We start from the raw sequence: 26,541 nt of genomic DNA on the forward strand, positions 1-26,541 counted from the left end.
GAGGCCAGAGGTACCCGCTGGGGTACAAGTATTCCTGGTTAGGAATCACTGGTACCCTCAGCTTCAAATCTCATACATTTGTACTGTCTGCACAGGCATCTTGGAATCTCAGTGGATGAGGAAGTTTTGTTGAGGGGAAGAGGCCCCCCCTGACTTTTGTTTCTTACTTGAGGAAGTGCATGACAAGTCTGTACGGTGCTAACTTGCCTATTTGGTGGCTCAACTCCCTCTTCCAATAAAAAGAGGAATGCAATATCTGGAGCAATACTTCAGTTTGTCCTGTGGTATTCTCATCTGGAGTGTGTGTGTGTGTGTGTGTGTGTGTGTGAGAGAGAGAGAGAGAGAGAGAGAGAGAAGGGGAGGGGGGGCATAGGCTGACAACCTTGGCTATGTTGATCCTATTAGTTGGTAATCTCCAGACTTTATAAATCCACAACCGTTTAAACTTGGGTTCATGTGAAACTCTAAATGTTGAAGATTCCTTCCTCCCCCCACGTTCTGCCTAATAATCCCTAACAAGTGTTTGGATAATGCCCAATTAAATTAAGACCTTCTTTCTTTATTCACTGCAATAGCCCAGATTCAGGTAGATGGGATTAATTATAGTTGCTTAGTTTCTGTGTGGCTGACCATTTGAAAAGCTGCACATTAAGCCCTAGACAGCAACATTACAGTTAATACGCTTTACAAGGTGTCTTTTTCCAAAATCTTGATAGTTGAAATGATTAATCAATGCATTGATAATTGATTTACACATGGAGCTTAGTAAAGACATGAAGACTGAATGTGTGCATTTGGGGAAAAGGTGCTGTTGCTGACATACAAGGAAATTATGTAGAAAAAGCTACAGCCAGCTTGACAACACACAGACACATTTCATGTATTCAATATACATCTTTATTTGAACAATACATGACTTTTCTCAGTTGAAAATACATCCATATATTCCATCAGTGTTTATGTACATTGTTTTTATTTTCATAGAATAAATCATTCAGTGGTTTAAAATCACGATGTGTGCAAACCTGCAAATGTCTCTGCAAATGTTTCAGGCTGAACAGTTTTTATTATGATTAACGTGCGTATGTGGAGAAAATCAAAGCAAATGAAGACTCGTGAAGATTGTATGCTTTTGTAATAACACAGAAAGAAAAAAAACAAATCTAAATATAATTAATTTAAACACAAAAGAGAATCTAGAGTAACCAGCAAACCAAGAGGAAAGTTGAAACACTCAGACAGGATTTAATTTTTAAGTTAAACAAGTTTTTTTTTATGAGCAGGACTTGGTAGATTGTTATTTATTTAGTTGAAATAAACACACACTTTTAGAGACTTAACTGTCTCATTTTACAACAAACGGAGAAAAACGTGAACATTGTATCGCAAGTTATAATCATTTTTGAGAAAGTACCGTGGCCCGTGACCGTGAGAGCGATGTGAAAAGCAATACTTGGCTGAGGAAACATAATGTACTTAAAGAAAACGGTCATGGGGAAGGATGGGGCACTCATTCAGTAACAAGCTAACAGAGAAACATTTACAATACATCCTTCAGTGGATGCAGACAGGTAACAGTAATAATATAACACTCTAGTGTGGTCAGGCTTCATTTTGTTATCACTGAAATATGATTTGCCTTTTTAGTGCATTCAGTCTGCCGATTCCCAGAAAGTGTTGAGATTCATTTTCTTGTGTTTTTCGCTTTCCGCCTCCTCTTCTTCATCTTTTTCTTCATTTTTCAATCATGGACACACCCTCCGGCCGTTCACATGACGGAGCACTTCTCCTCTGCTTTGCTCTTCAGCTCGGTGACGGTGGCTGAGGCCTTCTCCTTCAGCTGGTCCATGTCCATGTTCTGCAAGTTTTGAAACTGGCCCATGAGGGAGTCCTTGCCCTCCTCCTCCGTGGCGTCCTCGTCCACCATCTTGAGCAGCTCCTCGGGTACGTCCACGTCGTCCCCGGCCATCTCAATCATGTTCTCGTCCTGCTCGCTCTGCAGACAACGCCAGGCACGAAACAAGGTCAGAAGCCACACACACTGACATATGACAGCAGAGGATTTTATATTCAGTATGACTATTGATCTCTATTAAGTATCACAATGGTTTTTTTCCTGTGGCGCATCAGTAGATCAGTTAAAATAATTCTACATACTGTCACTTCAGGGCTTTTTTTGTTTTGTTTTACCTGATTATAACACAGACTGTATATTTATAGCACTGAATTATTTGTCAAGGTAAACAACCTAATGGTTGTCTTAAAGGCTTTTTACAGGATTAACATGCTGCCTGGCTGATTGCCACAACATACAGTAAACCCACTGCACACTCAGACCTGACAAATATTGCATGTAACATTTGATTGAAGGTCTATCAGAGGATGGACCACTAAACTGAGCTATACATAAACTTTAAGACTCATTGTTTGACGGCTTTTTAATCAATTATATTGCCCTCTTTTGATTTTACTTCAGTTCTGATGCAAACTGTAAAAACTTTGCAACAATACAGCACGTTGGTCTGGGTTTGAGTTCAAATTATAAGCAAGCAATCAGGCAAACTAGGAGACAAATAGATGAACTCTAGTCTAAATCCACTTTCAAGTGGCTGTACTTGAGGATATTGTATGTTTTCTGCATTTTTGTGAACCAGACTCGAGTTGCCTTTAACTTTACTGTCCTCTCTTCCTCACTTCAAATGCTCATTTTTAACCTTTCCAACGAACTCATCCTGATCACGTAGTATCTGGAGAAGACATGCATGCAATAGGCACTACTGTGACTACTTTAAACGTCAATCTGTGGGATTATCTCAGACCTGCCTTAGCCTTTCCTCCCCGGATCCTAACGATAGTCTAAAGATATCTTCTATAGCATTGCACGAGACTCTAATTCCATTAGACTAACAGCACCAACTTCCAGTTTCAACTCGTACTGCACACTTGTACCATAAGAAACAAAAGATGTTTTTTTTCTATCTCATGCTTGAGAGCATGTGTGTGTGTTCTCAACCTTCTACCCATTAAAAGTAAAGAATCAACATTACATTATCTCCTTAGGTGCCTTATTGTTGTTGAAAATCAATTCAATATGTCACCTCTAATGAAGACAGTCAGCCTTTGTCATTTGTTCTCTATCAAGCTGATTTAATATGTAAACATCATTAGGGAAAATAATTAGATTTATATGTTTATAGTGGGGGGGGTGGACCCAATTGTCTGTTGAGTGACACTACTTGAAAAATGCCTCCAGCAGCCAAGGTCATCACTGCATTCAGATGAATAAAAATCATTCTAATAGACAACTTGTATTGGAAATGTATTTTGCTCATTTTCCATAAAAACACAAAGCTCATTACAATCCAGTTTTCACCACTAGTTACACTTATAGGATTAGAAGACACTCTACTGCTCTTTGTCTGTAAATAGCTTTAATAGAATCCCAACATACCTGTTTTGCTCCTTCCATTACAGCAAATCTTACTTTAAGTGTCCCTTTAAATTGCTCGGTTTACATCCACCAAAGTAGATGGTTCTTTCTCACGGCTAGTTCACACTGCCCAGCGCTCCCTAATGAGCCTGGGACACCTGCTCAGCTGCATTTGGCTTTGTAAGACTCAAGGTGCAATACGGGGCACGGGCTAACGTCTCCAGGACGTTGTTTGAACGTCTTTCTCACTAATCTACTGGCATGGCTTCCACCTCCTGTCACCTAAGCTGCAGCTGCCAGGCCCTACTTTTAAGTAAAGACAACCTCAACCATGAAGTAGCTATTTGTCGCTCTACCTGTGCAGACAGGACGCCTCACTGAACCCTGTTTTTCTGCCAGCCACCGGAGGGTACAGCCATTTAATTATAAGACTGCTGATTATAATCACCAGTTCTTATTACGAGACAGAAAAAGGAGTATATAAAACATTAAGTAAAACAAATACTGTGCATTAGTAAACATTTAAAATGTCCAGCTATGCAGATCTGCTTACAGCGACATTATAGTAGTATCTTGTAATAGTCTTATAGTATCTTATAAACTGTTAACATATTTGCATAGTGCTTGTAAATGCTAAATAGGGGGGTTAAGTAAAGTGTTTCCTTTAAAATAATTAAAGTTCACTGTTGTGCCTTTGTTTTCCTATTGAGATGTTTATAAATGAATGAAATGTTAAAACATGAGTCACACTAGGACAAAAGCTCTTTACCTTTGGCAGCCTGTATTTTTCCCTGAGGCACACCCTGAGAGTGGCCCTCTCTGCCTTCTTGTGTAAGAAATCTGCATCTCTCTCCATCCTGAAATAGAAATAGAAGAAATAATAATATTGGCACAGTAACCTGTATCGTTGCTCTCAAGTACATCCCAGGTAGGTTTAAGTAAAAACTGTTGTGTCCCTTAATCTCTTTTGTGGAAAACACAAAGCTGCAAGAAAGTACTGGGTGAGGTGAAATTTGAATGGCCTCGTGTCTGTGTGCGAGCCGTTATGTGTATCGACAGCTCAAGAGAAGCTTTGTAGATTTTTTTCAGCATTATGATTTTCATGAAAAATAGTTTCTTCACAGTGGCTCAGTCTGTTTTCCTTTTACTGTATCTTCACCCAGCATGATACACACATACACATCAGCCCAATCAGATAAACAGAAGCCTCCAGTTCACCTGAATAGCAATAAAACCCGAAATCATGTTACATTTAACCAATGAATTGTAACATTCAGTTTATTTAAAGAAATATTTTCTATTTTAGTCAAAAGAAAAGAAAGTTTTACCACAATGGGTGTATCTTCATTTGCTTTTCATTCAAAATGGTCCAATATGGCTCCCAAAGGTGGTATAAACAACCACAAATACATGCATAAGTTGTGTTTTTATTGTTACTATAATCATTATTATTATTCAGAATTATGACATCGTACATTAAGTGTCTTGTTATACTAGTTGATGAAAACTAATTAAAATGTTTGACACAATTTTAAAAAGTCTTGTAAAAAATGATTTGGCAGCAAGCATCATTTGGAGCATTTTGCTGGGGTTATTTGGAAAAACAAAAACATTATTTAGTTGAAATTTGAAATGCATGCCCATGCCCCTACATTTATTTGCCTTAGTAGTGTAATAACTTTACTTTCAGTGACTCCAATGTTACGTTCTTTAGAGTGATGGAATAGAAAATACACCAAAGATGTATTCTATGATACACATTAAATTAAATTTTGTTTTGACATAAGTTTCAGAAACTTCTTAGGTTATTAGAAAATAATGATTTCAAGTTTTTCATTGGCAGATTGTAGTTATAGTCAAGATTAATCGAGTTACCAAATCCAGTCTCTATTAAGTGATTTAATTGCACTTTGTAAGACCCTGTGTCTTCCTGCATTTTCAAGGCGAGACTCGTGTACTTTCCCTCAGCCAATTAAAGATGGGATTATTAGGCCAGACTGAGTCAAGCAGATTTGAAATCAAGCCAAGATGCTGCAACTTGAACTGCAGTGAAACAACAACACAGTGGAGTGAGGTGTCTAACAAACCACTGGCAAACTATTCATTTGTCAAAATGCTTGATCTCACCAGACAGATTATGCACATACTTGTAGTTGAAATCTACAATTACAAAGAATGTTGTCATTTTACGTCGTCTTTTAAAGCAAATAAAGTAATTTCGAGTGGAGAGGCTGGATAATCTTGTTATGTAATATAGGCTGACTGGATCTGTTTCATGCTGCAAAATCTACTCTGTATTACAAATTCAAATTCATTTGATTTATCACACTTTCATGATTTCTTTTAGATGGAATTTGGGATGGATAGATCACATTGTTGCTACATGTATATTATACTACTTAAATGTCAGCTTTGGTGAAATGAACTGGAGCATTGTTCAAGACAGACTGAGCACAATGCACTGGTGGACAGCAATATAGTGGTGGACAAAAGCATGCTACCTGCTGCTCATCGTACTGTACGGTTTTAAAAGGCTATCAACAATAAACAACCAGTAGATATTCATTAGACAATAAAATAAGAAAACCAATAAAACGCCTGTCAAAAACATCTGCATCTTTACTGTGGAATACTAGCTGTGAACATACAATAAATATATGTAATTTTGCAGCATGGTGAGTCTTTCTTTTGCTGGGCCACCACAGATCTTTCTTAATTATTTGATTTCTAGCATTTTAGTTTAAATATTCCAACATTTACTGCCCTAAAGTCAGTGTTTTTGAGCTGTCAATAAAACGGCCATTTTACAGTGTACAGTCAAAATGTAACCCATAACTGCGCTTGATGCAATAGCAGATGACAGATTATGGGAGATTATTGATCCAGGTCTAGCATGACCCTGTAGCCTTGGTGGGTTATTATGTAGACCATTCTGGGGAAAGTAAGAAAGACAAGAAAAGATTCTCTATGGTGGTACCTCTGCTGTGACCTTCAGCAACAGTTGCATCTCTCAAAAACATATCTTGCTCATTGTGAAGTCATGACAATGATAAATACATAAGTGCTTTTATTTAGTTAGGTTAGGTTTAGGCTAAAAATGATAATATGGTTACTTGGAGTGCAACAGAGGGAAACAGGGAGCAGTGAAGGGTTGGAATGCAGAAGGAAACATATTTCAAGGTCAGTTTGTACATTCTGCAGTTATACTGTTTCTTCAATGGGCCAATGTCATCAATTCAAAGTGGAGTACTGTCCATGTTGTTACTTACTTCTCCTCCACCAACTGTTTTTGGTACTCTTCATACTCCTCGCGTGTCATCCCTGCTGCTTTGGCTGGATCTGAGGGGGCGGCCTCCTCTTCTTTGTCACCTCCACCACCAAGACCCATTCCTGACAGGGGGTTCCCAATCATGCTCTTGATCAAGAAAGCCATCTTGAGTTGTGTGACTGTTTACTCTGCGAATGAGAAAGTTTTTGTAGATAAAAATGATGTTGTTCTCCTCCGGTTTGGCTTCCTATAGCCGTCAAATCCACTGGTAGCTCTCTGGCTAACCTGCTGCTTGACTATGGAGCCAAGGACACACTGACGACAAGCAACAGACACATACACACTCACGCATGCACACAAACACACACACACACACGCACAGCGTTTTGCCTCGGCCATAATCTGGATTTAATCCTCCCTGCTCCACTATGCTAAGAGGCAGATGGCCTGTTTTCTCTCTATTTTTAAATCACGTAGACCTTTGTGGATGTTTTCCTTTATTAATTTTGACACTTTGTGCATTTTTCTGGAAGAACAAGGTGCAGCGCTCATCATAAAAATGATTTTTGGAGATGGGTGTCCTCACTTTGGGACCACACATATGCTGCCTCCGCCCATTGGTGCTTAATCATATTAGTAAAGTACGGGCTGGCCCGTGTGCAGCTTATACTGCTGAGACCAAGCAGAGTAGAGAGAGAGAGGAGCAGGATTAAAGTCCTGTTTATCCCCCAATGGAGCCATCGTTCATGTCGTGCTATTGTTCAGTGGGAGGATGATTGACAGGAGGATGAGAGACAGGGAGGTGACAGCTCTCATTTCATTGCTCTCTACCACTCCATCACTATCTGCATGCTTGGTGGAGGAGTTGTAGATTACCCCAGTAATGTTGCGCACTCAAACATTTCAGAAATGCTCATCTGCAACTAAATATATTTAGTCGTGTTACATGTCAAGGTATGTTTAGAGTATACAGGTAAATAAAATATTATGGAAAATCTGGTTGATAAATATGGTTATTATTATCGTAAGATTAATTTATGGTCCAAGTTCTTTATTTAGTTACAGTGAAGTACTCATTGGAAATGGCAGTCTTGAATCTCAGTCTGTCCCTCAATGCTCTTACAGATATATAAAAGTAAAAAATAAAATCTGAGACATACAATTATGCAGAAGTTAAAAAATAAAATAGAATACTTTGGTAATATAGTCCTATTATAGGAAGTTTACAATAATGATATATATATATATATATATATATATATAGAGAGAGAGAGAGAGAGAGAGAGAGAGAGAGATGTAAACAAAGGATGAGCTTGAGAGCTACAGAGGGTTTTTCCATATATGACAGTTCCGCCGTGGTGGGGGTTTGCTGTGCAGTTGTCACCACCCTGTGTAATGTCTTACAGTTTAGGGAAGTGCAACTGCTGAACCAGGCGGTAAAGCAGCCAGTCAGGATACTCTCCATGGTGCAGAAGCCGAAGAGTGTCCTGGAGTCCATTATAAGCCTCTTCAGCTTGCTTGGAAGAAGGGCCGTTGTCTTTCTGTTTTTGTGATGGTGTTCGTGTGATGAGTCCAGTTCAAGTCCTCGCTAATGGAACCTGTGGCTGTTGACTACCTCCACTGTTGTCCCATTGATAGTGATGGAAGGGGGCATATCCTCCTTGTCGCTTTCTGTAATCAGCTCCTTTGTTTTTGCTGACGTTGATTGAGGTTGGGTAAGAGTTAGAGTTCCTGGCATCAAGGTGTCAAGGCTCTGACCTCCTCTCAGGGAAATGACCTCTTGGAGGGAAATGAATGTCTTGTTGTCAGCAAACTTGGTGTTGTGTGGTGTTGGAGCTGCAGCATTCTCACATATGTGTGGAGGACTAGGGCGACTGTCATTAGCACAGTCAAGCAGTTACAGCTGATGTGGGGAGCGTGAGGGAGGGATGACATGAAGCAAAAGCTCCTGCATGGATTAGAACCTGGATGCTGTGGTTATGCATCTTAGACCATTAGGGAGCAATGGTGTACCAATGTGTTTGCCTCCAGTCAGCGTCTTTGACGATGATATGCATGAGTTAAATACCTACTGTATCTACTATAGCTGTTGACAGGATTGACAAAGAGGTGTGTGTAAGTGTGCAAAGATAATATAGACTCCTCCGTCTAGTTGTTCTGTGAATGTCATATTCATATAAAAGTCAGCAGCTCCGTATCATGCTGAATCACAGTCACATAATTCTTATCACCAACTGAGCAGAATACTGGTCCAGACTGAAATGTGTCATCAACTGTTGGATGGATCCCATCGACATGCGATTATGAATCCTAATGATGTTGGTGATCCACTGATTCTCCTCTAGCGCCACCATGAGGTTGACACTACTGGATATTAGTGAAATGTCTCAGCTACTATCACATCAGATCTGATGACATTTCCGTTCTGTTTCCCTCTGGATTAATTCTAATAGGTTTGGTGAACAATGTACTTTACGAACACATTTCTGCAAAACTGATGACATTCCCATCAGCCTCAGCTGTATTTTGTGTTTGGCGGTAATTAGAAAACGTTAGCATGCTAACATGCTAAACTAAAGTGGTAAACATTATAGCTGCAAGACATCTGCATTTTAGCATTGTCACTGTGAGCATGTTAGCTGTAAGCAGATATTGGGCAATAATTAATAAACACATACTGTAAGGCTTTGTTCTTATGTGTAATTATACAGTTACATTATATTGTATTATACAAACTGTTTATACCTAAGGAATGGATGCTGCATAAGGAGAGTTGACAAATACAGGAATGAACGCTGTAAATGTACGTAGCAAAATAATCAGTTTATAAATGTCCCTATACTTGCTTGCAACTATGCAGTGTGTTATTATTATTATTAACTATTAAGAGTATATAGCAGTTTATATACTGCTTATATATGTTAAGTAGGAATCAACTAATCATGAGAAATGAATAGACACAGTATTCAGTGTAAATGCATCCTGTGTTGAGTGTGTGATAAAACAAGCAGACAGCACGGAGGAATTTGTGTTCTCTGTTTATGCAAATTGTTCAGTGTGGAGGATTTGTCAGATTCTGACATGTTTGACAGATAAACGGAAGCAGACATCTGCTCTGAGTTATCATCACCAATAGTTCTGCATTATTTTATACAAAATTGCACATTTCAAAACACAGGGTTGTTTTTGTTGTCAGCTCAGCTTCGTGGAATGGGACTGTGGCAGTTTTTCATTCTTTGAAAACAAAATCAAAGGATCTGACCAACCGAAAATACTGTAAGGAACATGTTACATCATGTTGGAAATCGAAACCAACAAGTTTCACAAAAGCATTCATATACAACGACTTCCTGATCAAATTAAAAATCTGCAATTATTTAAAACAAAATTTTTCAAGTACAATAACTTACAATCTGAACATAATCAAACCAAAAAAAATTACCAAAATGGACAATCCCGCATTTACAAACTTCAATTTCAGAAATTAATTTAATCAAAAGAACTTCTTTGCTGCCGCTTCTTGTTGACTTCTACAAGAGAAAAGGAGGAAAGACACAAAGTATTACAGAGTCGTTTAAATGCACAAGCACATGTATGGTCGACTAAAACCAATGATGTCTTACTTGTACATGATGTAGCAGAAGAACAGGATTGACTGGATGACAATGAAGATTGCAAAATGAATAGTGGATAAGCATGAGGGCATGGGAGGCACCTCGGGGCACTTCACAACCTTCTCAGCAGGATTCTGAGTGAAAGCATACAGAGGAGAGACCAGAAGGTTTAGTTAGCTTGAATTCTGATCTGTTTAATTAACTGCTCCAAGTGAGATTCCACACCGATTCATACCTGAGCGTTACGCTGGACCAGGTGCTCCACGTCCCTTTTGACCGTATGCAGATGTTCTTTGATGTCGTTGAAGTGCTGAATGGTCTCATATGTTCCCATACCTGCTGCGTTACCCTGGTGCTGGACTGAGCCGATCTGCTTCAGTGATTCATAAAAGGAGTTTCTGCGAAGACAAAGAGAAGATGCACTGAGCTACAGTTCACAGGCTGGAGAACCAGCAGTCCCTGTAAAAGCATTGTGCAAAAAACATTGATGCTGCAACTTGTTCCCCAAAGGACTGACATGCATCATCTTCAGTGCAACAGCCTTTTAATACCAAATAAATATCTTAGCAATATCGTCAAAATGTTAACCTTTGACAAATTGATACATGTATTGAGTGAATTCATGTTGGGAAACATGATGTCCAGTAAATATGCTGTGTGGTATCATTTATTTACAGTAATACAAATTGTCCAAAATTAATCTTTTAATCCCTATTCGCTAGAGGCTACATATTCTCAAAGTTTGAAAAACATAAAATTACCATCTGATAAAAGAGGTCATGATTGCTAAATTAATCCCTTATAAAAACATGTTCTTACAACAGATTACAAGTACAGGAGGTTAAGAAAGAGAACACAGAAGAGGGCTATCTGCAATATGGAGCCATGATGCTAAAGACTGACCAAAAATAGTGACTGAAAAATATTTTTTGTAAAAGTGGAAACAAACAGATTTGTTCTGCAACCAAAAGAATATTTGTCTGTACATTCAGGCAAGTTCGTACTGTTTTAACGCAGACTGGGAAAAAATGTGAAGCGTGATCCTTTATTAGGAATAGGAAGCAGAGCAATTCAAGGCGGGTACAGAGGGTGTACATTCATTGTCTTTATTGTGTTTAACTGGATTGAGGAAAACCAGCAAGTGCTATTACTGAAACAAATGGAGATCCAATTAAATATGCAGTAGAGCCAGACTGATACTATACTACTGATACTATTATTGAGGCCAACGCCAATATTGATTTTTGAGAGTTTAACTGATGACATACTGGCTCGTAGCTAGTTAAGTTAGTTAAGAGGATCAATAAAGTATATCTATTTTAAGAGTTAACCAACACATCTACTGAATGGGACATTTTGCCAATGAAAAATAAGTTGTAGGTCAAACTATGTAACGGAGATGCTGTTAACCAGGCAAAAACTTACTTTCTGCAAATTTAAAGGAATAGTTTTGGGGGAAACGCGCTTACAATTTCTTGCCAAGAGTTAAACAAGAAGACTGATATCAATCGTGTCTGTAAGCTAGATAAAAAGCTATAACCAGCAGCTGGTTAGCAAAGGTAAAAAAAATCCTAGCTGCCCCCACGCTATGTGCTATTTCCTGACCAAGGCTTTACGATAGATCATAAACCCTTGAATATAAAATCGACTCATTTAAATCGGTTGAGAAACGGGATTGTTACATTGGTTTTTATCCAGAAAAACTGCAGCCGCCATGTTAACCTGTATGTGTTTACAGGCCTCACGGTCTTACCCGCTCCATTATGACAGTGACTTTAAAGTGTCTGTGTATATTTGTGGGTCGTGACCTCTTGGAGTCTTGGCATCATTGTGAGGTGGCCAGACGACCGGTGGACACTCTATTTCTGAAAATGTTAAACTATTCCTTTAAGTATTCTTGACATTAAGAGGAGTAGGATTCACGGCTGAAGGGGTTAAAAGTCACTGCCCTAACATGTCTATACCCTCTATCGGCTAATGGGTTATAGAAATCCTGTTTTATCCTGTGTTTACCACGGACACCCCTGCATATACCATTTCATACCAAAACTAAGCATTTAAATAAAAAAAAAAAACGAAAAAAAGTAATTTCAGATACGTTGACCCATTCTGGTTGACAGTAAAAGCTGGTTTGTCCTGTGTCACTAAATGTGAAGTCTGTAAATCTGTATCTTCGCTTTCAATTTCATCAGTAAATGAACTAAAAATACAATGTAAACCATTCTCAGAAGAGAATGAAGATGTCTGAGTCTGGATCATATTTCTCACCAAAATGTAATTTCTTAAAGTTGATTACTTACAGGGAGAAAGCAATAAGTTCCCCTTATCATCTTAAACACATCTAAGACGATTATAAAGAAAAAAGTGACTTGACAAATGAAAGGAATTCCAGCAGCGTAAGTAGGAAGGCCCAAAGGAGGGGATTGTGGTAAGAAATCAATTGGAGGTAAACCATGTTTTGCTTGTGTATGACAGATGTATTTAAAGACTCCTAATCTGATAAGGTGCTAAGATTTGGCCTTTTCTTGCTCAGCCACATGGCTGAGGTCTGAAAGGATGGACAGGGATGACATATAAACAAAATCTAATTTGTTTCACAGAGAGGGGAAAAATATCCCTTGAGAAAGTAAGTGAGCATTTATTAAACCCTACATCTAATCTTCATCTGCCACAAGTGACCCATTTATGAGCAGAAAGCCCTCCTTGGATATTTAAAGAGTCTGAGATGAAGTCCTATCATAAACTCCTAGTTTAAAAGATGGGTCAGGATAAACAGAGCTTAATCTACAAAGTAATACAGATCAGTCCTCACATTAGCACATTAGAGGGAGCAGCTGCAGCCTTTTGCCAGGGTCTGAACTTATTTACTGTGTCAATCAGCTTACTGTGCATCTTGAAATTGCCACTCTGATAATGTGCTTTCTTAAAAATGTAATCATTACTGAAACACTGTCTTTCCCTGCCACGTATACAGTGTAATTCATTTATAGGGGCCTTTCTGTAGAATTAGCGAATGAGACGTGGAAGTGAGAGTCTGGGTACATGTGAGTTTTGGGTCAACAATAGAATAAAGGAAATCATGTATGCAAAATCGTTGGAGGATGAATGCCCACTTGGATTGAGGGCATACAAACAGCTTGGTTTTTTCTATGGTACATGAGACTAAGAGATTAATGTTACATAAAATAAAATCATTAATATGTTGTGATTCTGATTAATTCTTAATGCAGATGGTGTGTTAAAATTAAGACACAGTCAAACTGCAGTGACAAGACAAATGCCATTATTGAATGCATAAACACTGTTTCTAGTTGATTTTTGAAGAAAATAAAGCACTGAAGTAAAAAAAAGACTAAAGACAAGCCAGAAATACGCAGACTAGTTGGTTAATTTATAATTCCATTACTGAATTAAATTATGAATTAAATAATTCAGTTTTCTCACAAATCTAAAAGAGTGTCTGGTTTTGAAGAGAACTTTTTTTCTTTTAAATCTGTTGCGTGCTCACAATGACTAAGCCAACAAGCACCTTACAAAAGCACAAATATGTTATTGACCAAATACAAGCTCTGAACATGAAAAGATTACATTATGTGGGCCTAATCAGGCTTACTTACTGCAAGTACCAAAATCAAACAGTCATTTCAATCTTTGCCGTGGAAGGCACACCATCATAAAATCTCTTAAGCTGTGTTATCTTAAAAACCTGTGCAGGCTGTCATCTGTGAGTGGTAAGGAGACCGTTTCTGGAATAGCTATAGGAAAAGAACATTACAGCTGGACTTTACTCCACCTATCAATTACTGCGTGTCTCAGCAGCGATAGAGTTCATATTCACAGAGGTGATCTCTGACTTTCTTACTCAGTCACCTTCTGGATTTCCCACATGGCCAAAATCTTCGGGCTGCTTTGTTTGAAAATGCATCCATACTTGTGCGAGGAGGTCCTGCTTTTACATCAGCTTTGAATTACGCAACTGCTTCACTCCTAAAATATAATTAATCTTTTTATTTTATCAGAAGCAGAGACAACTAATGTGTAAAATGGTTTAAAGATCATGGCAGTGTGATGATTATACCATTTACTGACTGACGGTGGACGGAGCCGTTACGGCAGCTGGATTATCACCTGTGGTGTTGCCGTTACTGCATCCTGAGATTAAATATGATTTGACGGATTTAAGCATCAGGATTTTCCTGTGTTTTTCTGGAGTATCACGGATGTGTCTTTATGTTTGCAGCAAAAACAACAGCAAGTTTTTAAGACTGAACCAACTGTCAACAACAACGACGCTGTTAGTACTTACCTCAACTCATTCAGATTTTTGAGAACCTCCTGCTGATTGGCTACAACAGAGCCCAACTGTTGTTGACTGCCAGCGTCCAACTAAAAGAGAAATACAACATAATGACCCGAGGGTTAAACACTCCAGTTTGTTTAAGCTGTCATAAAAAAGGTTTATAAGGGTTATAAGGTTTAACATCAGCGCGAGTGCACAGATAGGAAACCAAATACATCCTATATTATCTCTACATTTGCATTTGTGTGAAAAAAGTGGAGCATGCAACTCTAAATATCATGAAATGATCAATAATCCTGTACCCACGGCTGCGAGCATCTGGTGTGAACCCATCTCTTTGGCTGACAAGCTCACCTGTCCCGACTCAGCATTCGTCCCCCTCTTGGCGACCTCATCAGTGATGATGGAAACGTAACGACGCTGCTCGTCCAGGATCATGGCGAGCTGCCGGTGGAGCTGCTTGATCTCCAGGTGGATCCGGTTCTGCCCTTCAAACACCTGACGGATCTCCCGGTCATTCACGCTCTCATACAAGTCCTCGACTGAAGAGGATACACACATTAGAAAAAAAACGTCATCCCAGGTGCTTAAAAACCCAAGACCATCATTAAAAACTACGAACAGTACAGTACATTATACAACCATGTTATAGTTCTTAAAATAACTGTTTAACTTTTATTAAGTTTATTAATATAACACAAACTGATAACAAAGAGTAGAAATAAAAACTTTAAACTTTATGCCCATGTTTATAATCACTTTATGAGGTTTCATAAAACTAACTTGGCTCTCCTTGGACGTCTGGGTGCTCTTTCTGAAACTCCTCTTTCTTTTTGTCGAGCTCTTGCTGGAAGTTCTGAAATTCCTCTTGGTACTTGTCCTTCTCCTCTTTAGGAATCTCGGATTCAGGTGGGGGCTTCAATGGAAGAAAGAAAAAAAAAACCCTCTCTGAACTCAATAGAGGTTGCTCTGGGGCGACGTTATGCACATGCGTGCATACATGGGCTACACGGCTACAGAAACGCAAACGGCACACACAGGATTGGGAAAGTACTGGGATCTCTAGAAAAATGTAGTTACCGGTTGCTGGCCTGGCTCTGAGAGTCTGAATAACAAGAAGGACAAAACATCGTGGTCATCTGACAGAGGAGAGAGAATACAAGTTAGAACGTATTTAAAATGATGGTGACACTGAACATTAATGCACAATAACAACAGAGTTATAATAGAGTTATTTCAGCTGAGCCTTGAGTGATTTCACTGTTTGACTGTAGAGTTTCAGTTAGAGGACTACAGAGGAGATAAATACTGAGCTTAGCGCTTTTAAAGGTTTTTAACACAGACGATATAGAATCATACCTGCCAAACCACCAGTGGCAGCTGAAATGCCAAAGAAGCCCTCACTGGGAATGATCATGTTGTCCACCTTTGTGCAGAACTCATAGTCCTCTTTATCTGGAGTGAAACCGTTGTTGATCATCACCTGAGGAGGATGTTAGAGCAACAGCTAAACATCAAACATCATGCGATACTGTGAGAACAGCGCCATCGGCTAATGACGAATAATTGCCTTTTTTTCTCTCTATACAGGTGATAATCCTCAATGCTCAACCTGTGAGTGTTCATGGTTTCTCTTACCGTCAGTGTCTTTTTGTAGTACGTTATTTTGGCTCGGACAGGATACGGTTTGTTGCGGAAGTCTCGTAAACATGTGCCGAGGGCTTGTGTGGAGCCGTCACTGATCAAAACAACAGACAGATATGACAATTACATCCATCTTTATTCAGTATAGTGGTCCACAGAGATGCTGGACATGGAAAAATACAATATGATTAAACTTTGTTCAATAAGTGAATAACATTAATGTCTATTTTAGTCAACACTTGTTTGATGGAGTAAACAGTGTGAATTCTAAAACAAATAAATGGCATTGAAAAAGTGATTTAAAGCTTTCACTGGCCCGGGGGAGATTAGGAAAGATAGGGGATTATTTACTTTCCAAACAAATACAATCACATTTCCTAATCTTCTTTAAGTTGTTAAAATTTGGGTTGGTGACGACATCAGAGCAAAGCAAAAGAACTGTTTACTTACTTTTGGTGGTCATAAACAAGGTTGCCATTGTTTCCCACAACTATTATAGCCGGGTTATTTTTCTGGAATGAAGATGAGAAGACGAGGAAATGCATTAATCCCTTTTTCATCCGTAGTCCTGAGGTAGCATTGCTTTTGGGTAATCTTATTAAAAAAATATTCATCCCATACCTGAGCACAAATAAATAATATTCAAATGTGGCATAAACTGAACTGTGGGAGATTTGTTTTGCATGACAGCGATGGATAAATACATAGATACAAAGACTGGATAAAGCATAAACAGTTTATACGTTAGTAGTTAGTTAAAGCTGAACAATTCTTGGAAATGTGAAATTGACACCAACCTTTCCATCATTGTCAAAAGAGTCAAAGAAGATTCCAACTCCGTTCCACTGGTCGGCGGCACCGTACACTGGACCGTCGAGGCCCTGAGCGGTGGTGAACCACACCGCCTGTAGGACGGAGAAAATGTGCAAAGATTAGTTTGTTTAGCGTCCTTTTCCTTTGTGCCTTTGCCTCTTAGGTTTTCTTTAATGCTCACAGCATTTCTTCTGTCAGGTGAGGAAATTAACCACGACACACCTCCTGGAACAGGACTGTGTGTCATTACGGCTAACCTTTATTTCTCACATCGACATGCTCAGCATACAGAAAGGGTTGGGTATTCATCATTTATGAGGTTGGATGTTACTGGGTGTAAGGCTGTGGGTTAACTGCAGGGTAATGCACATAAGGGCTGAATATTGTTTTGATATGATAGATGAGGTTACAATACTTATCTCTTATATTAGCTTGTTTTGACCTATTTTTCCTTTGACACAGCACGCTAATTTGTTCTGCCTACATAAAATATAACAAGTCTAAAGAAACAAAGGTTTACTCATGGGTAACGCCAACTCGGTTGGCCAGTGTGGTGTTGTAGCTGAGTGCATGGTTCTGTCGTAATAGTAATGTAAGCCAAAAACTTCATTTTAATCACATTTAAATCAGAAGTGCATACACAGAAATTTCAGCCCTCCTTACCAAACCGTCCGCTCCCATTCTGCCTCTGCCAGACACTCTGAAGGTCACCTCAGCCTCCCAGTGTTCAAAGTTGACTCTGTTTTTTGTCCACACTGAGCCCCTCTGACTCCTGAGGGATGGCGTGATGCGCACCTGGTCTGCACTGGGAATAGCATCTGGGATGGAGAGGAGAGGTGGAGAGAGCGAGCGGGATTGTAGTGTCACGTTATGTTCGATGTTCTCCACAATAGCGGCCCGTGTAGAGCACAGCAGCACTACAGTGGCAGACGTTTTCTGTCAGGCCTCCTCTTCCACTTGAGTCAATGTGAAAAGGCAGCCAACTTGCAGCACTGTTATTATAAGGGTTATCATCAGGGTGTGCCTAGTGTCTAACCTTATTTGTGCCTCACTACCTGATTGAAGTCAATCATTGATTATTTGTCATTTACCTTGTTACCTTGCTCCAGCTTCTCACTGAGAATTCGCTGCTTTTCTTTGACTTGTGTGATAGTAAACTGTGTAGTTTGGGGGGGGGGGGGGACTGTTGGTTGGACAAAACAAATAACTTGGGCATCCTGGTGGTCTAGAGGTTTAAGACACTATGTAATCACAGCATCTCCGGCTCGAGTGTAGCTGCAGGTGTTTTATGCCATTCCTCATCTCCCCCCCACCCCCAGGTTTCCTGCAACCCATATACTGTACATGTGTGTGTGCGTGTATGTACATATAGACACACATAATCTTAAGTTACAGCTCTACTGGTTTAGAGAGAATGCAGTAGAAGCCCATGCTGCTTGTATTGAGTGCTCATATCAGTAACTGCACAACTCACTGTGTGATGCAACAATCCAAAGGCCCAGTTTTGCAAGAGGAAAGTTCACTTCAGTTGCATGTGTGTGTGTGTGTGTGTGTGTGTGTGTGTGTGTGTGTGTGTGTGTGTGTGTGTGTGTGCACATACACTCAGAGCAGGCAGGGCTGCTTTTTCTTTATGTGAATGAATCTGAGTGCACATGCAGCACAAAGCTTTGGTGCTAAAATGTGTGAATTCCCCGGCGCAGTTTTGAACGAAGGAAGCAAACCGCTGTTTTCTGACCCTCCTGAATCTGGACTGGCCCGAACACCCGCACCAGCTCGGCAGCCACGCAGAAACATTCAGTGTTGAGTTCACAGAGCAACCAGCGGCTCAGTGATGCTGACAGCTGGCTACAAACTTACTTCCAGTGTGGATCCAGAACGGAATACTGCCGTCGGTTTGAGACAGGTGAGGTCCTTTAAAGCTGTATTTGTACTCAAAGCGGCGGTGAGGAGCCTCTTCGGACGTGGTGGCACCCGCGGTGATGTCGGCGACGCTGCGGTGAAATATTAACGTTGTGAGAAAAGTTAATATCAACACATGAGCTCTCGCAGCCGGGCGCTGTGCTATGGACACCGCCATGTTTCGGTATCACTGCTGACGTAGCGCTGAGTCCACGAGCATGACGGGATGCCTGCAGGGCCAACAGGGCGTTTTCTCATTGGACGGTTTTCTTGTCCTTTTCTCTGGCTTTTTTTTTTTTTAAACAGCCATTTATGGTTACAGCTGGGGTTTACTAAAGGCTGTGCATGATGTCGAAAGAATAAATAAGATAAATAAAATATCGGCTTTTTTTTTCATATATATATTTTCATATATATTCATATTCATATTCATATATATGTATATATATATATATATATATATATATATATATATATATACGTGTGTGTGTGTTGTTTGGCATACAAAATGTCAGAAAATAGTGAAAATAATAATTTCCCAAAGCCAGAGGTGATATCATCAAATGACCAACAAGAATACATTTACATTAGTGGTTAATGTGCTGCTAACTTTCCAGATTAATCATTCAGTCCAAAGATTCAAAGCCGACATCCTAAAGTTCGTTGTTTCTTTCCTTTGTTAGAAAGATAATGATAAACAGGAAACACCTTCATAATCACAGGAAACAAGGGGAGAGTGAGATGCAGGATGGCTTAAAAAGTTTCCGGCCAAAACTGCAGAGTTTCGAAAATGCTGAAATGATTTTGAATGAATCACTGATCATCATAACATTTGCCTATTCTATGTCTGTTGGTGAAGACACGTCAGCAGTACAACTGGTAGTAGTTTTCTGTCCATCCCAGACGCCCAGCCCACCTCCCACTCATACTTACACCATTAACGCCAATACAAATAGTGATACTAATATCAGTTAATTCCTGATGCCAGTTATTGCTATTACTGATGCTAACAGCTTAGTAATACTAATGGTAACACCAATACAAATAGACATATAGACATATAGATATACTAATACAAAAACAAATGCTAATGTAATACTAAAAATATGCAAATATGTCTAAATCATAAATTTGTGTATGTCAACTCAAATATTAATCTTGGTATCTTCCACTACTGTGAATGTTGATGAATTTACTCATATTTAAGATGTATTTTTTGGTGGTTAAATGTTTGGAGGTCTTATGTTATATCAATGGGACAAATGAGGTTAGTGTCATTTGTAAAGAAAGTGACAAATATCTGTATCATTAGGATTAAGACTACTACAGATTGGATTTAGACTATATGTGAAAGAAAAAATAAGAAATTGAAACAAAACAAACAAACAAAACCTATATAAAATAGCTGTCTAAGCAATCAAAGATCCACAATGTAACAAGCAACAAACATATCAGCATTAAGGCCTTGGTCCTTTCAGCTGCTGAATAACCGGTGTTGTTCTGAACCAACATGGAAGCCTGTATTAGGTCAGTGAAGAGTGACACAGCCATGCTGGCTGCAGGAGCTTTCACTGCAGTCTGAAAGCCTCAGTGGGAGATGGGAGATGACACAATTACCCTTCCTCCTGTTGCTGCTGGAGGTGCAAGCATCACTTTCTGCGTGGGTCTGTGATTTCATGAACGAACCCCAGAACAAACCAGGCTATAGTAATGACACTAATCCAGGCATTTTGACTATTCTGATGAGGACCCATGTGCGCAGGTTTACAGTGTGCATGCTGAAGTAAATTCACATGCAAAGGATTGAATTTATTTACACTCGTGCAACACATATGAACAGGGATGATCTTTTACTATTTGGGTACCTTTTAGTTTGCTGAACAAAAACATTCAAATCACAAGCACAAAATGTGGTTTCGGAACAAAATAGTTTTTTATGCAATTACTTATTTAACCTGTAATGCCAATCATATTGCAGTTAAAAATGTGATCTGTCATGCTCTGTCTCAAATATCTTAGTCTGCCCTCCCCTGGGCATAGATGTCGTGCTAGTGTTATTTTGATGATATTTTCACACTAAATAATAAAAAAAAGCTTGGAAATGCATATAATTGTAAAAATATATTTTTATAAGTAACATATATTATAAGTGTTTGCTGATGCAGGACGTACATTTGCATAATTTTCACAAATTTGTCGCCCTTTAAGAGTGAGAATCCAGAGAATCAACAGTGGATTAAGATGACTGCTTCGACAATATCGATGACAATATTGAAAAAAAACAAAACAATAAAGAATGAATAACTACAGGAAAAGATTGCACCTTATTCTGTCTGTTGGAAAATTAGGACACAGCATGTGCAAGTAGATACGGTAAAGACTGTATAGGAAACAAAGGTTTAAAACACGCCTCTGAAAACCTTCACCAAACTATGACAACATCAGAAAGGACACTAGAAGTTCTAAGTGGAGTACACTAAATAATAAATTAGATGCAAACTCTTGTGTAACATTTAAAAATCATGATATCTAACAGGTTTGCAATGGATTTAGAGAGCAGAGAAAATAGAGGCCTCCGTGCTTTGTCTGAGGAAGTCCTCATTAGAGAGTTAAACTACACTCTTTGTTGGGAAATGCAGGATTTAAATAACAATAGCAATGCTAATGCCTCCATTTAGGGGTGGACAATGGGAACCTGTAGGACGTTAATGGGTCACTGAGACTGTGAATAGCCTATCACATGAGTCAGCACAAATATTTGCCCAGTGAATTACACGATGCTGTGGTAAACATATCTTGGAAGTGACAGCAAGCTGATGTGATTTTTGTGGTTTAGGCTACTGTACTGGAGCCGGAGCGACTGATGTGTACTTGTAATACTCCTTAGATGAATTGGATCTGCACCAGATTAGTCCATGCTCACACTGAATGTAGTTTGATGTGATTAACTCTTTAATTTCCAAGTTTTGTCCACAATAAACCTCATATCTAAAAGTTTTCTCCCACACCTCCACTGTGTATTGTAGGCCATCTTTTGGATGAGTCGGTATTTAGAGATCCTAAAGTGGCCTAATCGGACAAAACAATTACAGTTGTGTTGTGCATGGGGCTACTTGTTCCTGGAGGATCTGGGCATCTAAAGATGTTTGTATTACCCATGTCGCATTAGGGGGAAAGGGAGAGTGGCTTGTCACCTCCTGGTGTGACACCGTGGCTTAGTTAAACGAAGCCTGTTGCTTCACGGTGTTCATTCATACCTGAAAAGCACAAAACAATCCATTATCCCTCGAACAAAATGTCTGCTGAGACGACAGCATGCTAAGGAAATGTCCTGTGGTTGAACCCGCTGTGCTCTTAAGTTCACCACCGTGATGCAAATCCCTAACTGGCCCAAGTGGACCAGGAGAGGAGCGTGATTGTGATCGCAATGTTTAAATTACCATCCAGTGAGCTTGATTTTCCTCCAGTATTCCCGCATTGTCGCATATGATGGAAGCACATCCAACAGGTGACACACAAGCCTCATTTATCACAGTTAAAACCAGACTTTGGTCATTTCAAACAATATTCCACAAAGATTTAATGATTACTCCACCTCAGAGCTGTATAGACTGGCTTTGCTGCTGTATTATTTGTTGGTTCAATTCTGCACACATAGGCCACATACTCACCCTCAACAATACAGAAGGACTAAACCTTCATTTGAGATTGCTTCACCACGGTCCAGTGTGGTCCAGGAAAGAGAGGGCACTTATTGTCCACTAAGGACTTTGCCACATTCATTTGAAGAGTAGCCCTCTCTCATTATTAACAGACACACTAAACGATGGGCGCCAAACAATACAGAACAGATCCCTTTATGCGCACAAGTGCTCAACGTTTCAGCAACCACTGCGTGCCCTCCACCACCCCTTCTTCTTTTCAGATACCTGCACAGAAGTGAAAGATGTGGAGGACACAAAAGATATTCTCAACTTTCCTTTTCTCCCATTCTGTGGAACAGGCCCATTTTAAAGCTTTTATTTGTGCAAAGCCTCTCATTAACTCCGCTCATGCTGCCTCCCTCGGCTTGCCATTGCTTAAGTACTGGGTGTTGTAAAAAAGCTACCAATTAGTCCCTCATCAGCTCCAATTAGAGGAGACAAAGCCTGAGTAAAGATAACTCAATGAGAGGGAGAGGTGGAAGGGTGAGGGCTGTCTACATGTGTTTTTGTGTGCGTCCAAGCATAGGTGTGTGTGTGCGCGCGTGTGTTTGTGTACATGTGTGTAGCCCAGGCCGGCACAACATAGTTTGTAATAATTGAAGAACTTGTGGCCATTCAGTTTGACCCACTGCAGCCCAGGTCCATTCACTCTCCAGGCTCCTCAGCGGACCCTTTTCTCAGGGCCAAGTGTTGTTGTGCTGGGAAGACAGGCCCCCCAGGAGTCCCAGAAAGAGAGCCATTCAATCCTCTCTACCTGTTTGCAGCATATAAAGCACTTAAGGCCAGGCCGATCTCTCATTATTGTCTCCTTCACTCTCAATACTTCCTTAAACTTAGGCTCCAACGAGAGCAAGCCCTTTTAGAGGGGGAAATAGGGGAGGCATGTTGAGGGCGTGCCTTTCGCCTCATTAGAATTGAATTTGCACTGTCTTGTAATTATGTTGGAGGGCAACAATGTGTTTTTTTTTTTTCCATCATAATCTTCACTGAATGGGGGTTTTTTGGGGCAGTTAATTTGCTGCCCACACTAATGCATTAATTAATGAATTGGGTAACACTAATTTTCTCTATGCTGTCTCGCTGTTTGTTTCTTCCATCAGTTTCCAACAGTTCTGGGCAGCCGCTACTAATAAAATTACCTCATTAAGGCCTTTATTGCAGCACAGTAGCTCTCTCATTAAGTTGCTATTAAACATTTTCTTTTGGAAGGGGGCTGGGTGTGTGACAGTTCCCCATTCAGTGTTGCATCTTTTTGTGGGTAGTTCTAAATAATGAGGGGGACGAGCAGGGAGATATAATTAGGAACAAGGAGGCACTTCAGCAAATATTTGAAATCTTTTAAGGGTTGTCCTTGTATGATGGTGATTAATTACTTCCAGAAGGGATTTTGGAGAAATATATTGCCAAGTTTTGGGGTTTTTTCCAGCTTTTTTTTCCTGGATGAGATGAAGCTTGTTAAAAGGATGTGCACAGGACTTTAATTTCGGTCCTTCTTTAATCAAATGCAAATCATGACGTGCATTGTTCCCAGAAAATGGGCTCACTGTGAAACAAATAACACAACATGTAAACAACGAAGGAACCTTTGACATGCACTGAAAAAAACCCCAAATCTGTTTTTGTTTATGTTGTTGAAGTTATGTTGATTGGAATAGTGATAATATTGATAATTATGATGATGCAATTGTTAGTTTTCATTCACAATAAACATTGTGGATATTGTTTGATTGCAATGTTCCAAAAAAAGTGTAAAAAAAGTTCAGGAAGATGACTGTTTGGCTTCCAGGAACAAAATGTGATAGACGGAGACAAAATGGGTACAGTAATTACTCAGACAGAGACAAGCCAAGTGTATCTAATGTGTCCTTTTCAGTTAATGTCATCACTGTTGGCTGCCGACCATGTTGTCAAACATCTTTGAGAGGAAAGATGTCAAACATTGTTACATAAGAACGTCTAGTTTAAGTCACTGAGCCCAAAAATAAACAAGAAAACACACTTTACCCCCACTGAGTGAACATCACCACAAAGATTTATTCATAATTGTGTTTTGATTATCTTCATGTGCTTGTCTGTGAACTACACCGCAAGGTTTAATGAGTTCACTGAGCACTGTGTGCTGGGCATCATTCAAAGGGACCTGATCACACAGTACGTACTGTCTATGGCTGACCAATGACTGCCACCTAGTGGGTTTACACAGGTACTGAAGGACTATCAAGGCACAGTGTACTGTGGAACAAGTACTCACTAAAGTAAAAAGTAAAAGGAGTGATGCTTCACTATATACATTACAAGTAACAGACCTGCATTCAAAGTTTTTTAGATTATACTAAATATACTGACAAAACATGACATCTGAAGACGTCGTCTTGAACTCTGAGAAACTATGCGGACAATTTTCACAATTTTCTTACATTTTATAGACGAGACAAGCTATCCAAAACAAAACAAAAGAATCAAACGACAAAAAAACAATATATTAATTGATAATGAAAATGTTCATTACTTGCTGCCTAGTTTAATTCATTGAAGAATGGAATTTCAGCTGAAAAAAGAAGAGAACAGCTATTCAATAAATGTAGAGTATAAAGTATAAAGTAGCATATAGAAATACTCAAGTATACTTGAGTACAGAACTTGAGTAAGTGCAGTCAGTTACATTAAATGGACTTTGTTCCATTATTTCCCATCAGGACAAGTTGTCACACTGACATGAGCACCTGCCCACCTGCTAGTAAACCTGCTGCAGGGGTAAAATCTCTCTTCTCTTCACACGTCTTCATGCAGCTCTCCAGCTTTAAGAGCTGAGCAGGAAACACTTTATAGAAGTCTAACACATCTGGCTCAACTCTGCATTACAAGGTGTGAATTTCCTTTCTGTTACATTCAAAGTTGGTGGCACAGGAGCCTTCTTTAACTTTTTATGATCTGTTATGAAGACAAAACAGGATAATTTGGACTGACAGACCCACGATCTGTCTTCTTTTGCCTATGAATGAAACAAAAACTCAGTTATAGACTACCTACATAAAAAATAAGAATCAATAATACTGATAATAATAAATGAGCCATAGAAGATGAAATGACGTGTAAACTAAAAGATATAAACCACGTTATTCTGCTGTAGTCCACACGAAAGCCTTGAACCAGCACTGATAAACCACTTCTTTAGTTTCTTTTTAGATTTAGATGAATTTTACCGCACGGTCTTGTTATTCATAAAAGTAAAAATGGCATCACCTTGTTTAGGTCAAGCTGCAGAGGTTATATCTTGAACCTCTCTTCAACCAAATGAAGGACAACATTAGATAAAACTATTTCCTGTTTCATGGAGAACTCGGCGTTGCCACGGTGACAACGTTTGGGCGAAACTTCAAGAGCTTCATAAGTGAGCATCATCCATATCCTGGGAATGTTTAGACTGAATTTGAAGTGGCTGTAACTAACCTGCTGGGATGGACACTCAGAGAAGAGAACGTATCACTTCCTGTGGCGCAATGAGTGGAGTTCAAAATTGTTCAACTGTGTCATTTCTTTTCAAACTGCCAGATTTCTCCACAGAGCCGTGGCACAGGGCAGACGGGCTCTGGCTCATGTGCTTGCTGCAAAAATGGCCAGATGTGGCTCCCTGGACAGAAAAGAGCACATCGGGCAGGTACACACACTTCACATTGTTTTTATTCATCCTAAATGAACAGTGTTGACACATATCATTTAATGACTCATGAAAAGTAAAGATATATAAAGACATAATAAATGAAAAGACAAAACAGTGAAAAAGAGAAAACGAGAGGAGGAACATTGATAAATAGTTACTCCTACAGGACACAAGGGGGCGCTGTGTCCTCAAAAATGCAAAGCACCTG

The 26,541-nt window shown here is 39.4% G+C and overlaps 2 protein-coding genes across 2 annotated transcripts; both read right to left on the minus strand.

The window, feature by feature from the left end:
- Positions 1-1,768: 1,768 nt before the first annotated feature.
- Positions 1,769-6,863, minus strand: cplx4a (complexin 4a). Its single transcript, XM_070851072.1, has 3 exons — positions 6,700-6,863; positions 4,200-4,287; positions 1,769-1,996 (listed from the first exon to the last, which is right to left on the minus strand). The coding sequence occupies exons 1-3, from the start codon at positions 6,861-6,863 to the stop codon at positions 1,769-1,771; spliced, it is 480 nt and encodes a 159-aa protein (XP_070707173.1).
- Positions 6,864-9,720: 2,857 nt separating this feature from the next.
- lman1 (lectin, mannose-binding, 1) lies at positions 9,721-19,147 on the minus strand. The gene is made up of 13 exons (XM_070850337.1): positions 18,927-19,147; positions 17,733-17,887; positions 17,054-17,161; positions 16,707-16,768; positions 16,251-16,350; positions 15,972-16,095; positions 15,693-15,751; positions 15,396-15,528; positions 14,967-15,154; positions 14,619-14,698; positions 10,548-10,710; positions 10,322-10,446; positions 9,721-10,228 (listed from the first exon to the last, which is right to left on the minus strand). The coding sequence occupies exons 1-13, from the start codon at positions 19,144-19,146 to the stop codon at positions 10,192-10,194; spliced, it is 1,554 nt and encodes a 517-aa protein (XP_070706438.1). The 5' UTR covers position 19,147; the 3' UTR covers positions 9,721-10,191.
- Between the last annotated feature and the right edge of the window lie 7,394 nt (positions 19,148-26,541).

Source organism: Pempheris klunzingeri, chromosome 19 (genome assembly GCF_042242105.1).
Source record: "Pempheris klunzingeri isolate RE-2024b chromosome 19, fPemKlu1.hap1, whole genome shotgun sequence".
NCBI classification, from domain to species: domain Eukaryota; kingdom Metazoa; phylum Chordata; class Actinopteri; order Acropomatiformes; family Pempheridae; genus Pempheris; species Pempheris klunzingeri.